At 35.7% G+C, this 14804-nt stretch overlaps 3 protein-coding genes across 3 annotated transcripts; 2 read left to right on the plus strand and 1 right to left on the minus strand.

The window, feature by feature from the left end:
* Positions 1-1026: 1026 nt before the first annotated feature.
* Positions 1027-5372, minus strand: LOC112637591 (probable cytochrome P450 6a13). Its single transcript, XM_025407637.1, has 6 exons — positions 5301-5372; positions 3023-3395; positions 2265-2790; positions 1801-2022; positions 1381-1632; positions 1027-1267 (listed from the first exon to the last, which is right to left on the minus strand). Exons 2-6 carry the CDS (start codon positions 3353-3355, stop codon positions 1095-1097), a joined length of 1506 nt encoding a protein of 501 aa, XP_025263422.1. The 5' UTR covers positions 3356-3395; positions 5301-5372; the 3' UTR covers positions 1027-1094.
* A 4211-nt stretch (positions 5373-9583) lies between these two features.
* On the plus strand, positions 9584-10456 carry LOC105250333. Its single transcript, XM_011256358.2, has one exon. The coding sequence runs from the start codon at positions 9584-9586 to the stop codon at positions 10454-10456; it is 873 nt and encodes a 290-aa protein (XP_011254660.2).
* Positions 10457-12779: 2323 nt separating this feature from the next.
* Positions 12780-13607, plus strand: LOC112637596. Its single transcript, XM_025407645.1, has one exon. It carries the CDS (start codon positions 12780-12782, stop codon positions 13605-13607), a length of 828 nt encoding a protein of 275 aa, XP_025263430.1.
* Positions 13608-14804: the final 1197 nt, after the last annotated feature.

A 14804-nucleotide genomic window follows, 5' to 3' on the forward strand; every position in this document is an offset into this window, starting at 1 on the left:
ATATAACAAAAAATAAAATAAAATAATTGAATTTTGTAATATATTGTTTTAATTCTATTTACTGATAATGTTTTATTTGTGATTTGTAGAAAGTTGGAAAACGAAACAAATTTGAAAATTGTTTAATTCATTTTTTTGGGAAAATGATATACGTCTCTTGTGATTTTTTTGTAGTTTTATTTATAGAGATGAATAATATATCAATTATCGCAAAATGTTCGCACATTAAAAAAATGTTAAATGTGTGTCGAAAATGTGCATATAACTTATGTTATTTTTTTTCGTTATTTTTTTATGTTCTAAAATCAGAAAAAGAAAATGTTTCAACATATTTCTTTATATATTTTTTTATTTCATTATACATTAGTAAAACTTTTTCAAGATTTTAAAAAATAAGGTCTAAATTAACGTAATCAATTTCGTCTTAGCTAAATATAATTCAATTTTATCTTTGATCATAATTATTATATTACTTTTAACAATAAATATCGTAGAAGTTTAATTAAAATTGAAAATAACATCAAAATAATTTTTTAGAAGTGATCTGTGTATAGTGTTTTAATATGATATATTAACTCGCAAAAGATCTTTTATTTTAATTCAAAAGATAATTATGAATATTTTTCGTGAAGAACATTAATGAACATTTTTAGTTTTATTTAATTTTTAATTATTTTTATGTACAACATATATATTTTTTAAGTATTTTAATATATTTTATATAACATATTTATGTAACATTTTATTATTTTTATTAACAAAAAATATTTTGCATACAAATAGTTTTACATGATTTGACAATATTTTATATATTTACATTACATAGTTCACTTTCTATGTGCAATGTATACATATAATTAAAACTTAAAATTAAACACGTTATATCTATATTACGCATCATAACAACATAAATAAATTACGCATCTAACAACATAAATAAATTAATTAAATCAAATTATTAATTATTATATACACCATAAAAAGTATTACAATATAACAATATTAGTAAAATATATTGATGCTCGGAATATGGTTATTCTAATTTATGGATATTTTTTTACCTTTGTTTCTTAAGAATTGTAATAAAGCTTAAATTAAGTTCGATTAATTTTAATTATTCTTAAGTATATTCCATCCTTTGGTACTAATAGAAATGCTTTAGGATCAGTTATGTAGGGTATTTGCGTTTTATCGCAAACTTCAACTTTATAGTTTCGTAGTATCTTTATAAGACCAATCTTTGTCTGATAAAGAGCAAAGCGAGCACCTGAAAATAAAAAAAATTATGAGAAAAATTTTTCGATTAAAATAATATTACATGTAAAAGCAAAACAAACAAAACTGAATGAAATGTATTTAAATATACGTATATCACTTTACCAATACAATTTCTTGGACCATCACCAAAAGGTAGATAGTGCATCGGATGCCTGGTTTGTATTGCTTCATGATTAAATCTTTCTGGATCAAAAGTATCTGGCTTTGGATAAATATCCGGATCTCGATGAATCGCGAAAATCGGAATCCATACTTTTTGATTTTTTGTTATGTCAAGTGTAGTACCATTGAAAGTATAACTTGATGTCGATTGTCGCATAAGATATGTCGCTGGTGGATATTTTCGTAAAGTTTCTGCATATATTAAAAGTAATGCAAGAAAGAATTATTTGAAAATTTGTTTGTGAAGTATAAATTATCGAAATGTGTACATATATGTATTAAAATTTATTAGCAATAAAACTATTGATATTATAATGCTACTGAAAATTAATAGCAAATTATTTTTTTTGAATGATGTACCTTTGAAAACTTTATCTAAGTAATTCATCTCTTTTACATTTTCATATGTTAAATTGCTACCATGTTTGGTGTACTCGTGATCAATTTCCTCACGTAGCTTATCTTGTATTTGTTGATTTAATGCCAATTCGTAAAGCGCATGACTCATAGTCGTCGATGAAGTTTCAAAACCGGCAAGGAAAAATACGAACGCTTGAGCAGCTATCAAACTTTCGGTCATCTCTGAAATACGATATTTTTTTACAATTAATTTTAATCCTTCAAATATTACATCAAATATTACAAATTATGAATAATCTACTATTAAGCTACAATTAACGTATAATATTAATATATATTACTATTAATCTATAAATTTATATATACAAAGACTCATAAACATTGTCAAAAATTTAAAAAATTATCATTTTAAAAATTTCTTGTGTCACAAAAAATTTTCATAAAAATATACAGTCGTTACTTACTGATATCACCCTCTTTATCTGGATTCTTTTTTAACTCGCGCAGCATATCAATGAAATCATGCCTAATGACATTATTTGTTTCTCTATAATTCATAGTTTCTATGACAATACGTCTGAAAAATTGGTTGATCTCTGATTGTGGTAGGATATAACCGAGCATTTCATAGAGCCATGGAAGGGCTTGTCTTATTGTCATCCGTAAAATATTTTGCCAGGTTGGCGTGAAAACTATTCTTCCCATCCTACGAAATTCACTGTCTTCGTCTGATAGAGCATTCATTTCGATGCCGAATGCACAAGTACCGATTACATCAGTCGTATATTTTGCTGTTACCTCGCAGCATTCTATAGGCTCGTTTTTCCTCACCAATTTCTCAATATATTGTTCAAGATGATCGGCGCATTCCGATATTAAAGAGAACATTTCTTTTAGCTTACCAGATGTAAAAACGGGCGACAACTTTATCCTTAAAGGTCGCCATCTTTTAGGCTCTAAAGCGATAAGGTGTTGCGATAGTGGATCAGCCTACGATATAATAAAAAACAAGTACAGTCAAATAAATTTATCGATTTCATTAAATTATAATTATTTAAAAATAATTTAAAATAATTTAATAATAGTTGAAAAAACGTAAGGCTATTTAAAATTAATATAATCTTTTGAATAATTTTGATTATTGGAAAATATCGTAATATATGTAAAGTTATCATCTTTATATAATTACAATATTATAATAAAATTTAAATTATCTACATACTTTTTCACTGACAGGAAGTCCTCTATCGGCGAACTTAGAAAAATCTTTGATAAGAATATCCTTAATTAAATCTGGATTTTTTACAATAAGAATAGGTGTCTTTCTATTGAATATTCCAATCATGGATTCATTTTTATATTCATTGTATAATTCCATTAAATAATCTCCTGCGAACTTTTTATTAAGCTTAACGTCTTTAAAATTACCAAAAACTGGTATCGGTTTTGGACCGCGAATGCCACGTGACTTCCAGAAATCGTAGTTTGATGTGAAATAATAATAAGCCGCGAGAAATATAGCCGCAATACCGCATAGTATTTCAAAAGGTCCCATTGTTCTGTTGTTGCCAATCAATTATTTAGAGCGATGTTTTCTAAAAAAGAAAAAATAATATTTCATTATAAAAACTCATTGTTTATTCCATTTCAACAAATCCAAAATTTAATAAAAAGGTTGATAAGCATTAAATGCATATTTAACAAAGTATAAGTTTATTATAACTAATTTTTTAATTAATAAATATCTTAATATCGCTAGTCGAATAATCAAAGGATTATTGAAAAAATATTAATGACAAGACTCAATTTATTTCAATTCCATATGTGGAGAATTCGAGTCATGATTTGTATCGCCTTCTGAAAAATAGCGCTTTTAACGTCGTCTACAAAATAACTAAAAAACTAAATAATTTAATTAGACGTAGTAAAGATAATTTACAGAATAATGATAAGACAGGTGTTGTATATAAATTAAATTGTAAAGATTGCAATTTGTCATACATCGGGCAAACAAAAAGACATTTACGTACGCGATTAAAAGAACATTGCAACAATATAAAGTTACACGAATCTAATCATTCGGTTATTAGCAAACATAGATTAGAATCTAGACACGATTTTGACTGGTCGAAACCTAATATTTTGCATAACGAAAAATATGTTCGAAAGAGAGAAATTGCTGAGATGTTTTTCATCAAAAAATTTAATAATAATTTAATCAACCTACAGAAAGACACAGATAATTTAAATAATATTTACGATAAAATAATAAAGGTCACATAGTCCCGTCTCATAGCGTTTGTTTTTAGTCTCTTGACGAAGTCTCTCACGGACACATCAATTTCTCTCTAATTTAAATCTTTTAATAAATAATGGTTTGTTAATGTGATTTGTGCAATTTATAAGATCATCGTCTATGCCGGTCTCCTGATTTTTGGCTTCGGTATATTAACATTGTTACATTTTAATTTGTTGAGCGTGTTATATATTGAAACTGTCAATTAATTTATCAATTTATAATCTTTGCAGTATGTACTTGATAAGGACCACAACCATATGGTCAAAACGTCGTAATAATAAACTAAATTTTTGAACTAATTTTTTAATCAAGTTTTATCGATATCGGAATAATCGATAAGTCACTTATAGATATGTGTAAATAATTTGTAAATTGTAAGAATTTGTAACAATTTGTAATTTTGTAGATTGTTAACAAAAGAGTGATGCAATTTCGTAAAATGTAACGCATTTAAATTATGACATGCAAATTACTTTTCATTTAAAATTTATTAATGTAATTTAAAGATAAGCAATAATAAATAAAATTTTATTTTATGCTTTTAATAAATACATAATCTTAATTAAATATATAATTCTATATCTATTTAGCACAAATTTGCCACGTTGAAATCAACCGAATGAGAAATCTCATTTCTTCACTTTAATATACTATATTCTATATCAATATTTTTTTTCTATATCGTAAAATCGCGAAGGAATGCTGTCGAGCATTTATAATAGCGAAGTGGAGATAAAATGAGTAAAACCGTAAATAACATAAGTAGAAAAGTTCCTAAGATAATGAACTATACACTCTATATAAAGTTTTGGATTGGACCATGTGTTTTAATATTATGCTTGCAAAATAATAATTTGCATACTGCTACAATCGTATTAACGCAACGAATATAATCAGTAATATCGTTTATCACTTCAAAATATAAACATATCTGACTCACGTCATTCTTATCTTAGGTAAATGTCAAACTCACGTGTTATTATTATTGTATGTAAATTAATGAATGGAGACACATTGCATCACTTTTTCAAATCAATTATCTATTGATAATTCACATTCTTTTCATCATCAAATGAACGATTTTCGCGAAGAAATCTGTCATTGAAATACAAAAATTAAGGACGTTCTCTGTCTGTATATGATAATAATACTAAATATATATGATAATAATAATAAATGATAAATAATAAATATGACGTACTTGAATGCGGTATCGTAATGGACGATTACAGCAATTGACACATTTGGATCTATCTCAGCCGATCAACTTATCACGAAGTGACTGGAAATGGTACTGGCTGTCGTGGTCCAAGTTGGATCAAATTATAAAGTGTACGCGCCAACACAAAAGATGTGCGAATAAGGAAGTGAGTCACGATGAATTGCGGAAACTACATGATCAACATTTATCTCAAATACAAAATTTCGAATACATGACTTCGCATATTATAATAATGAGAAAATATAATTGATCAGATAATTTTCCTTAATCATTACACTCTATATGCTATTGCATATGTACTCTGCATTTAATAAAATGAACTTATAAAATAATTGTCAGTCATTTGTCGATAATTATAATTAATTATGTGACCGTGTAAGACATATAATATAAAATGTACATTTTATCAGATATATTGAACTAACAATTAATTTTTTAACTAAATTACACGTGATGTTTTGTATGGATAAACGATACAAGAAAAAATAGCTCTTTGGAAATAAATTTTAATAAAAACAAATTTTTTAAGAATATAATAAAGTGTAATAATGTATAGTATTCATGTAGATTACATTGTTATTTGAATTTGTCAATCAAATTATACATTCGGTTGATTATTTATATTTCACAATCTAAACTATAGTACATTTTTTTTACATCTTATTACTTTTGTTATATGCATGTACATGAGACTTCCTGATTGTCTTTTTAATCGTTTTAAAGTATGTTAACTTTTGAATTGATAAGATTAAAACATGTTATACAATTGTTTTCTAGTTAATACCCACACGGAAAAATTTATCTAATAGATATCTAATAAATGTCTATATGTGTATATGAGGTCCATCTTCTATAAATAACTTGTAAATGTATATGTGTACAGAGTATCCGAAAAGTCCGGGACTGGTCGAATATTTCATAAACTATGCACTTAAGAAAGAAATGTTTCAGGCAAAAGTTGTATGGCTTGAAGGGAGCCATCCGGTAGTGGCAATAATTTGACATGGGAGAGTCATTTGAAATTCACCGTCAATTTCTTAAATAGAACTCCCTATTTTTTATTACGTATTCGTGTAGCTTATCTCGAGAGCTTTCCAAAACGCTATAATAAAGTATTTCTTCATTGAGTACTTTTCGAGTTATGAGGCTTGAAATCATTTCTTAATTTTACATAAACCGTAAAATATCTTGTAAAATATTCATTTTTCGATCATTTTACCTTAATAATTTTATGTACAAAATAATGAGAGGAATCAATTGGTGTAAAGAAAACACATTGTTGTTTTTATGAAAAAAAATATGTAATTTTCAATTAACAATTACATATTTTTGGGAGGGAGGAGAAGAGAGAGAGAGAGAGAGAATGTATGTATTCGCATGTATGTTCGTGCACAGTATAGCGAACAGCTGATCGCCGAAGACGCCCTGCGTGAGCGCCCGCGTCTGACGGTCAGTTGCGCCGCCCTTGCATGCCTCTTGTATCCGACCCGTAATAAGTAAAATATTTCTCTTAATAATTCAAAAACTATGCTTTGTACGAAATTTCGCCAAAGGAAAAATCGTCTTAGAATTCGATCAAGATTATGTCTTTGCAAAAACATAAGATTATTTAGAATTACCCTGCATATATACGTATATATATATATATATATATATATATATATATATATACATACATACACATATATATATATATATATATACATTTATTTATTTATTCATTTATTTATTTATTTATTTACATTTATATATAATTTAAAATTTATATTAATTAGCCTAACAGCACATGATATTCAGCATTCGAATATTCTATACTCTAAATATACATTACAGATGTAATATACTGAGAATAATCTCATAACATCACTTGTTGTATATTATTTTACATATATTCTCAGAATATACTTTGAATATCTCATATTAGTATATTCTTTCTCGTATATTTTCAGGATATTCTATAATATTGCATGTGTTTCCTCATTTTGCCGCTACACGCGCTATCAAATTCGTTCTTAATTTTTGGTGAAATGGACATAAAGGACTGGTACGAACATGAGTTCCAAAGTTTCTTCTTTTTTCTTTTTAGTCAGTTTAATTTATAATAAACTGATTTAATTTAAAATTTGTTTAGTAGTTTGGTTGTTCTGGATTCCTGGTTGTTCTGGATTCCTGGATTTAGAATATTAAAAAGATTATTTAAAATTAAGAAATGAGAAATAGTGTGTGTGTTTACGGCATTTATCAAAAATATTTACATTACATATATAAATTATATTACAAGGTATTCTCTGTATTTACTATTAACCAAAATAGGCGGACATTAGAGCATTCTTAGTATATACTTAATATATCATAGTATGTATCTCGAATATTCTGAGAATATATTGTACTTTTGCGATATTCTTCGAACATTCTCAGTATCTACATGTGTTAGGGCACACACACACACACACACACACACACACACACACACACACACACACACACACACACACACACACACACACACACACACACACACACACACACACACACACACACACACACACACACACACACATATTCTATTTTTTAAATAAAACATCTTTATACAAATTTAACATTTTATTATGAAGTTATTTATTATGAAATCGCATAATATATATAGTTGTGTTTAGTAGAACATTTTACTTCCAACTATTAAAAGTTTTCTTAAATTGAGATTGGATTAATTTTTTAGACTTAAAAAAATCTAATCTCAACACAGAAAACTTTTAAATTGTAAAAAAGCAGTTGTAAAAAAATGTTTTGCTAAGCAACCATTAAGTCAATATTTATCAATGTTAAATCAATATTAAATCAACAATAAATCAATATTAAATAAATGTTTTTTGAATATTGAATTGCTATATCTACAAGACATTGCAATTCAGCGGACATTAGACGTTTCTGTAATTTATTTTCAACGTTGAATCTATATTTTATAACGTGGATGCAACATTGCGAAATTGTATTGCAACGTTTCTGCGATGTTTATTCAATGTTCATGTGCTGTATGGGCACGTAACTCGGGTTCACATGGAACTCGACACTAACGACCGCACAAGATTTGAGAAGTACATAAGAGTTTATTACACCAGAAACGATCCTATGTCCGCACCCGCGCTCTTCCAATATCAAGTTCGCATCGTAACAGTTAAAAGGTCTACCTCTTTCAAGGCAATTTGTAAAGACACTCGAATCCGAGTTCTGATAAGCTGCAGAGGCGAATGATGATGATCCGTGATCGGTAGATTGCGTGAATACGGAATGATTAGATGAGAGAATAGGGATATCGTTCCAACGTAAAATATAAAGTCTTTATTGCGAAAACGTCTTAATGACATATTAATGACGTAAAGATCATTAAAACGTTATTAAGATGTCTTTAGATGTTATCATGTTTACTGAGAAGAGAGAGAAGAAAGATATTTCGCAGGAACTTTTAAGTGTCGATACCTTTTTAATGATAGGAAGGTACAACTTATCCAATAATTCAATATCATTTTAGATGTTCAAACTATTTAGATGTCATCATGCTTTTTAAGTTCCTAATACGTCACCTATTTCTCCCACCACCTGTGTTTCTTGCATCCCGTATCCGTTATGATTCCTTTGTCAGCGTTTGTATTCTATCGCGTGTATTATTTGTTGTCTTCCTGTTCTGCTAAGTGATATGTAGGGACAATTGTCTCCTATTCCGTCTGTATCACACGTGTACATATATTCTCCCTTATATATTATACTAAATTTTCCTTCATCTTCACATATGCTGTCAGCTTTCTAATCCCTGCATGCATCCGACATCTACTTTCACTTTGGCAGAATTTACAACCCTTGTATGTTTCGTAGCCTTCCACCGAGCCTATAGATCGCCAAACAACACGTGGCAAACACATGGTTTTTTATAGAATTTCTCCTACCATAAAAATCTTTCCTCGGATCATGCATGCGGAATCCTGACTTCGAGACACTCACTGACTTCCACGCCTTCACAGGAGTCACATCCAGTGCTCGTGCCTTATACTAGTCTCGCTATCATCTCTTGTACGGGTTTACGTTTCACTACCAAACATTGTGATCGTTGTAATAAATTTATTATTTAATTAGCAAGAGCGTTGTTAATTATTCGCCAGATCACCCACAAATTGGTGACCCCGACGTGATCTGAAATTTGTTGTTCTTGCGAATCGTGAGTGATCTGTGCTGTGCATCGTAGTGCTGGACGCTCCGAGTTTATCAGTATGGCGCACAACAACGCTAGTGGTGTCACGAACCGCGAAATTACGGACCCGTCGCGTGCAACCTCGATCGATCAAGTGTCAGTGAAGGTACCACCGTTCATACCCACGGACCCGGAGTTGTGGTTTATGATGCTCGAGGGCGGTTTCGCAGCTGCGGGGGTAACTCAGGACAGCATCAAATATGGCCATGTCATCATAGCCCTCGATCAAAGGTATGCCCTGGAGATTCGCGATATACTCATGAGAGAGGAACGATCATACGAGCTTTTGAAGAGCGAGCTTATCAAGCGCCTTGGCTCGTCGCGCGAGCAGAACACGCGTCGTTTACTAGAAAACGAGCCTCTCGGAGACCGCAAGCCGTCACAGTTTCTCCGACATCTACGTGGCCTTGCCGGTAAGGAGTTCCCAGAGGACATCTTGCAGACGCTCTGGTTAGGCCGTCTGCCTAGACATGTCCAAGCACTCCTCGCGGCGCATCGGGACCTCACGCTCGAGAAACGAGCCGATATCGCGGATTCAATTGCGGATTTGTACGGACCAGTTGGACTCATCGCGGAGACAACAGCCACCGCACCCTGCCCGGCTCATGATGACAGTCTAACCCGCATGATGACGGAGATAGTGCAAAGACTCGCGGCCATCGAGGTCATTACGCAAGGAGCGCGTCATCCTATTGGCGGATCCTGCGAAGCCTGCGAAGGATCACGCTCACGTTCCCCGCCACGCTCACGCTCCCGGTCGCGTGCGCGATCGCGGAGCCGGCTTCCTAGTGCAGCTAGCGATATTTGCTGGTACGGGGCGCTGGCAAGAAATTGCACCAAGCCGTGTAAATACGACGATAATTCATCGGGAAACGAACAGGGCAGTCGCTAATGGCGGCCGACGACATCAGCCCCGCGATATCGCGCCGCCTCTTCGTCAGTGACCGGTCCACGAAGACACAGTTCTTAATTGATACGGGGGCCGACGTGTGTGTATTCCCACGCTCGCATCTGCCGGGACCCCGTGCGAAATCAAACTACGAGCTCTCCGCGGCGAACGAAACAACCATCGCCACATACGGAACGATAGCGCTCACACTGGACTTTGGACTGCGACGGCAATTCACCTGGAGATTTGTCGTTGCCGCTGTGTCCAAGCCGATCATCGGCGCAGACTTCCTCGTACACTACGGACTCCTGGTGGACATGAGGAACCAGCGGCTATTGGACGCAACCACTCAACTCACCTCTCGTGGAAGGGTGATTGAGTGTGACATTCCGAGCGTTAAGACCATTTCAGGCTCATCGCGGCATCATGAGCTCCTCCACCAATTCCCGGAGGTGACACGACCGGATGGAGCGTCTAAGGCCGTAAGTCACTCGACGAGGCATCACATCACCACCACCCCAGGGCCACCCGTCGCACAGAGGCCACGTCGCCTTTCAACGGAGAAGTTGGAGGCGGCGAAGAAGGAGTTCGAGGCCATGCTGCGCCTGGGAATCGCTCGCCCGTCGCAGAGCTCCTGGGCATCGCCTTTGCACATGGTGCCGAAGAGGGGCGACGACTGGCGGCCTTGCGGAGATTACCGCGCCCTTAATGCGAGAACCTATCCGGATCGATATCCCGTGAGACACATCCAGGATTTCTCCCAGTCACTCCGTGGGAAAAACGTCTTTTCCACTTTCGATCTGGTACGAGCCTTCAATCAGATTCCTGTCGCGGAGGAGGACATTCCAAAGACGGCCATCACGACGCCCTTCGGACTCTTCGAGTTCGAGTACATGACCTTCGGGCTGCGTAATGCCGCGCAGACCTTCCAGCGCTTTATCGACGAGGTGCTGCAAGGGCTGGAATTCTGCTACGCGTACATTGACGATATCCTCATCGCATCAACGTCGGAAGCAGAACATGTAGAACACCTGAGAATACTGTTTGAGCGGCTGAAGAAGTATGGTATCGTCATCAACCCAGCTAAGTGCGTATTTGGACAGCCCGAAGTTAAATTTCTTGGCTACCTCGTTTCCGGCACAGGAACGCGCCCGTTACCGGAAAAGGTCGACGCTATACGGGCCTATCCACGATCTGACACTGTGAAGAAGTTGCGTCAATTCTTGGGCATGTTGAATTTTTATAGAAGATTCTTGCCCAAGGAGACTCAAGCACCGCTTAACAATCTACTGCTAGGTAATGTAAAAGGGAAATCGCCAGTCAACTGGACATCAACAACCATAGAGGCATTTGAAGCAAGCAAGGAATGCTTAGCCCAAGCAACCTTGCTGGCTCATCCTGAGCCCAACGCACCGCTCGCAATCTTCAGCGACGCGTCAGACTACGCAGTCGGAGCAGCCCTCCAACAACGGATCGGAGGTGCCTGGCAACCCCTTGAGTTCTTTTCCAAGAAGCTAAGTCCTGCGGAAGCAAAGTACGAAGCCTACGATCGGGAGTTACTTGCTATTTACCTAGCAATTAAGCACTTCAGGTACACCGTGGAGGGACGATCATTCACAGTCTACACGGACCACAAACCTCTCGTCTATGCATTCCTCAAGAAGACGGCCCAATGCTCACCTCGGCAGTTCAGACACCTAGACTTCATCGGACAGTTCACCACCGATATCCGCCATGTGTCCGGGGAGGACAACGTGGTAGCGGACGCTCTGTCGCGCGTGGAGGAAATTCAGCATACGCTCGATTTTGAAGCCTTGGCAGCAGCCCAACAAGAGGATGAAGAGCTCCAGCGATACTTGGAAGAAGATTCCACACTATTAATAAAAGAAGTACGCATTCCTGGCACCAACGTTGCGGTATTTTGCGACGTCTCAACGCAAATAGCGCGGCCCTTCGTTACCCAAGGGCTCAGGAAAATTGCATTCGACTCATTGCACCAGCTGTCCCACCCGGGAATCAACGCGACGGTTAAGCTCGTAACCCAACGTTACGTTTGGCCGTCGATTAAATCTGATTGCAGACAATGGGCCCGCAGCTGCATCCAGTGCCAACGTGCCAAGATCTCTCGCCATGTCTCCTCACCTGTCGGCACATTCGCGCCACCTTCTGCCAGGTTTGAGCATATTCACATCGACATCATAATCATGCCATTGTCAGAAGGACATCGATACTGCCTGACTATGGTAGATCGATACACTCGCTGGCCAGAAGCTGTCCCCCTGCACGACCAAGAAGCTTCAACGGTCGCACGTGCTCTCTACGACGGATGAATATCTCGATTTGGCACGCCGTTGAGAATAACCACAGACCAGGACAATTTGAGTCGTATCTTTTCAAGCAATTAAATCACTTGTTAGGTACGACTCACTTGAGAACAACCGCTTATCACCCTTCAGCCAACGGCATGGTTGAACGGCTGCACCGTCAACTGAAAGCAGCAATCATGTGCCAACAACAGTGCCGTTGGACACAGAGCCTTTCCACCGTCTTGCTGGGAATCCGCTCAGCTTGGAAAGAGGACCTGCAAGCCACGGCGGCCGATATGGTCTACGGGCAGTCGCTGCGTCTTCCCGGCGAGTTCTTAGGATCTCTATATTGCAACAACGCAGCGGACAACGTGTCAGATTTCGTCAAGGAGCTACGCCAACATCTGAGGGAATTGAGACCGACGAAGGTATCTCGCCACGGTACGGGAAAGACATTCGTTTTTAAAGACCTTGCTACCTCGGAGGAAGTCTTTATACGCCATGATGGTCTCAAACAGCCTCTGCAACAACCGTATGACGGCCCATACAAAGTAATCAAACGGGCAGAGAAGACGTTCGTGGTTCGCATAAACGGCCGCGACGTTACCGTTTCCATCGACCGCCTTAAACCAGCGTACATCATGGCCGACGATCCAGTCGTCTCTCAGGATGGCAGCAACGTAGAGGACGCTCCAGGTCCCTCCGGAAAGGACACTGTGATCACAGACCTACCAGATACACAAAGACATACACAGCAGAAACCAGCACTAGGAAACTCGACTAAACACGTAACCAAATCAGGTAGACGTGTCCGCTTCCCGGACCGGCTACAAGGAGGATTTGCATGATTCCTATCGTTAAACACTAGCAGGGGGGTACTGTAGGGACAATTGTCTCCTACTCCGTCTGTATCACACGTGTACATATATTCTCCCTTATATATTATACTAAATTTTCCTTCATCTTCACATATGCTGTCAGCTTTCTAATCCCTGCATGCATCCGACATCCACTTTCACTTTGGCAGAATTTACAACCCTTGTATGTTTCGTAGCCTTCCACCGAGCCTATATATCGCCAAACAACACGTGGCAAACACATGGTTTTTTATAGAATTTCTTCTACCATAAAAATCTTCCCTCGGATCATGCATGCGGAATCCTGACTTCGAGACACTCACTGACTTCCACGCCTTCACAGGAGTCACATCCAGTGCTCGTGCCTTATACTAGTCTCGCTATCATCTCTTGTACGGGTTTACGTTTCACTACCGAACATTGTGATCGTTGTAATAAATTTATTATTTAATTAGCAAGAGCGTTGTTAATTATTCGCCAGATCACCCACAGATATTATTTTCTTTTTGACAAGTATATTGTTTTTATCAATAATTTTTATAATTCTATAACGGATTTTTTGTGCTTGGATTCAGATTAATATTTTCTCATTTCTGTTACTTTATATTTTAATTTCAGATGTTACTAATTTTTATTATTTTAACAACGTGATTTTAGCATTTGAGATGTTCGAGAGTCACTGGAGTTTAATTGTTGGATTTACCACCTAACTTTACGCATTTTATCCTCGAGATTAATTTTTGGATGGACTGGCTTTCTTCGTTCGAGAGATCCCCCTTTTGTCGTCTTCTTCGTCTATCTCGAGATTTTTTGTGATTTTTTAATTATGCGATCGTTTTTTCGATAGTGTTTCTCTTTCTGCTATTTTACTATACGTTTTTACCGCGATGTTTTTTTGCGTTCGAACAACTTCGATTTGCATTAATTTAAGATTTATTATAAACGATATTGATAAGTATTCGAAGTGAATTGAAACGTTTATTTTTTAATTATTTATTATTTCAAACATACTTTGTTAAAATTTTTTGTAAATATTATTTTAGCACATTAAAATCGCTTTTACGTACTCAACACCTAATATCTCTTCCTTAACCTTTTATTCTATGAATTTTATTTATCATCCGGATCTCTTTTTCTCCTACACATTATTTTTGAAAATATATTTAAAAAATCCAACACATATATGTA

Source organism: Camponotus floridanus, unplaced genomic scaffold (genome assembly GCF_003227725.1).
Source record: "Camponotus floridanus strain SB8 unplaced genomic scaffold, Cflo_v7.5 scaffold181, whole genome shotgun sequence".
NCBI lineage: Eukaryota > Metazoa > Arthropoda > Insecta > Hymenoptera > Formicidae > Camponotus > Camponotus floridanus.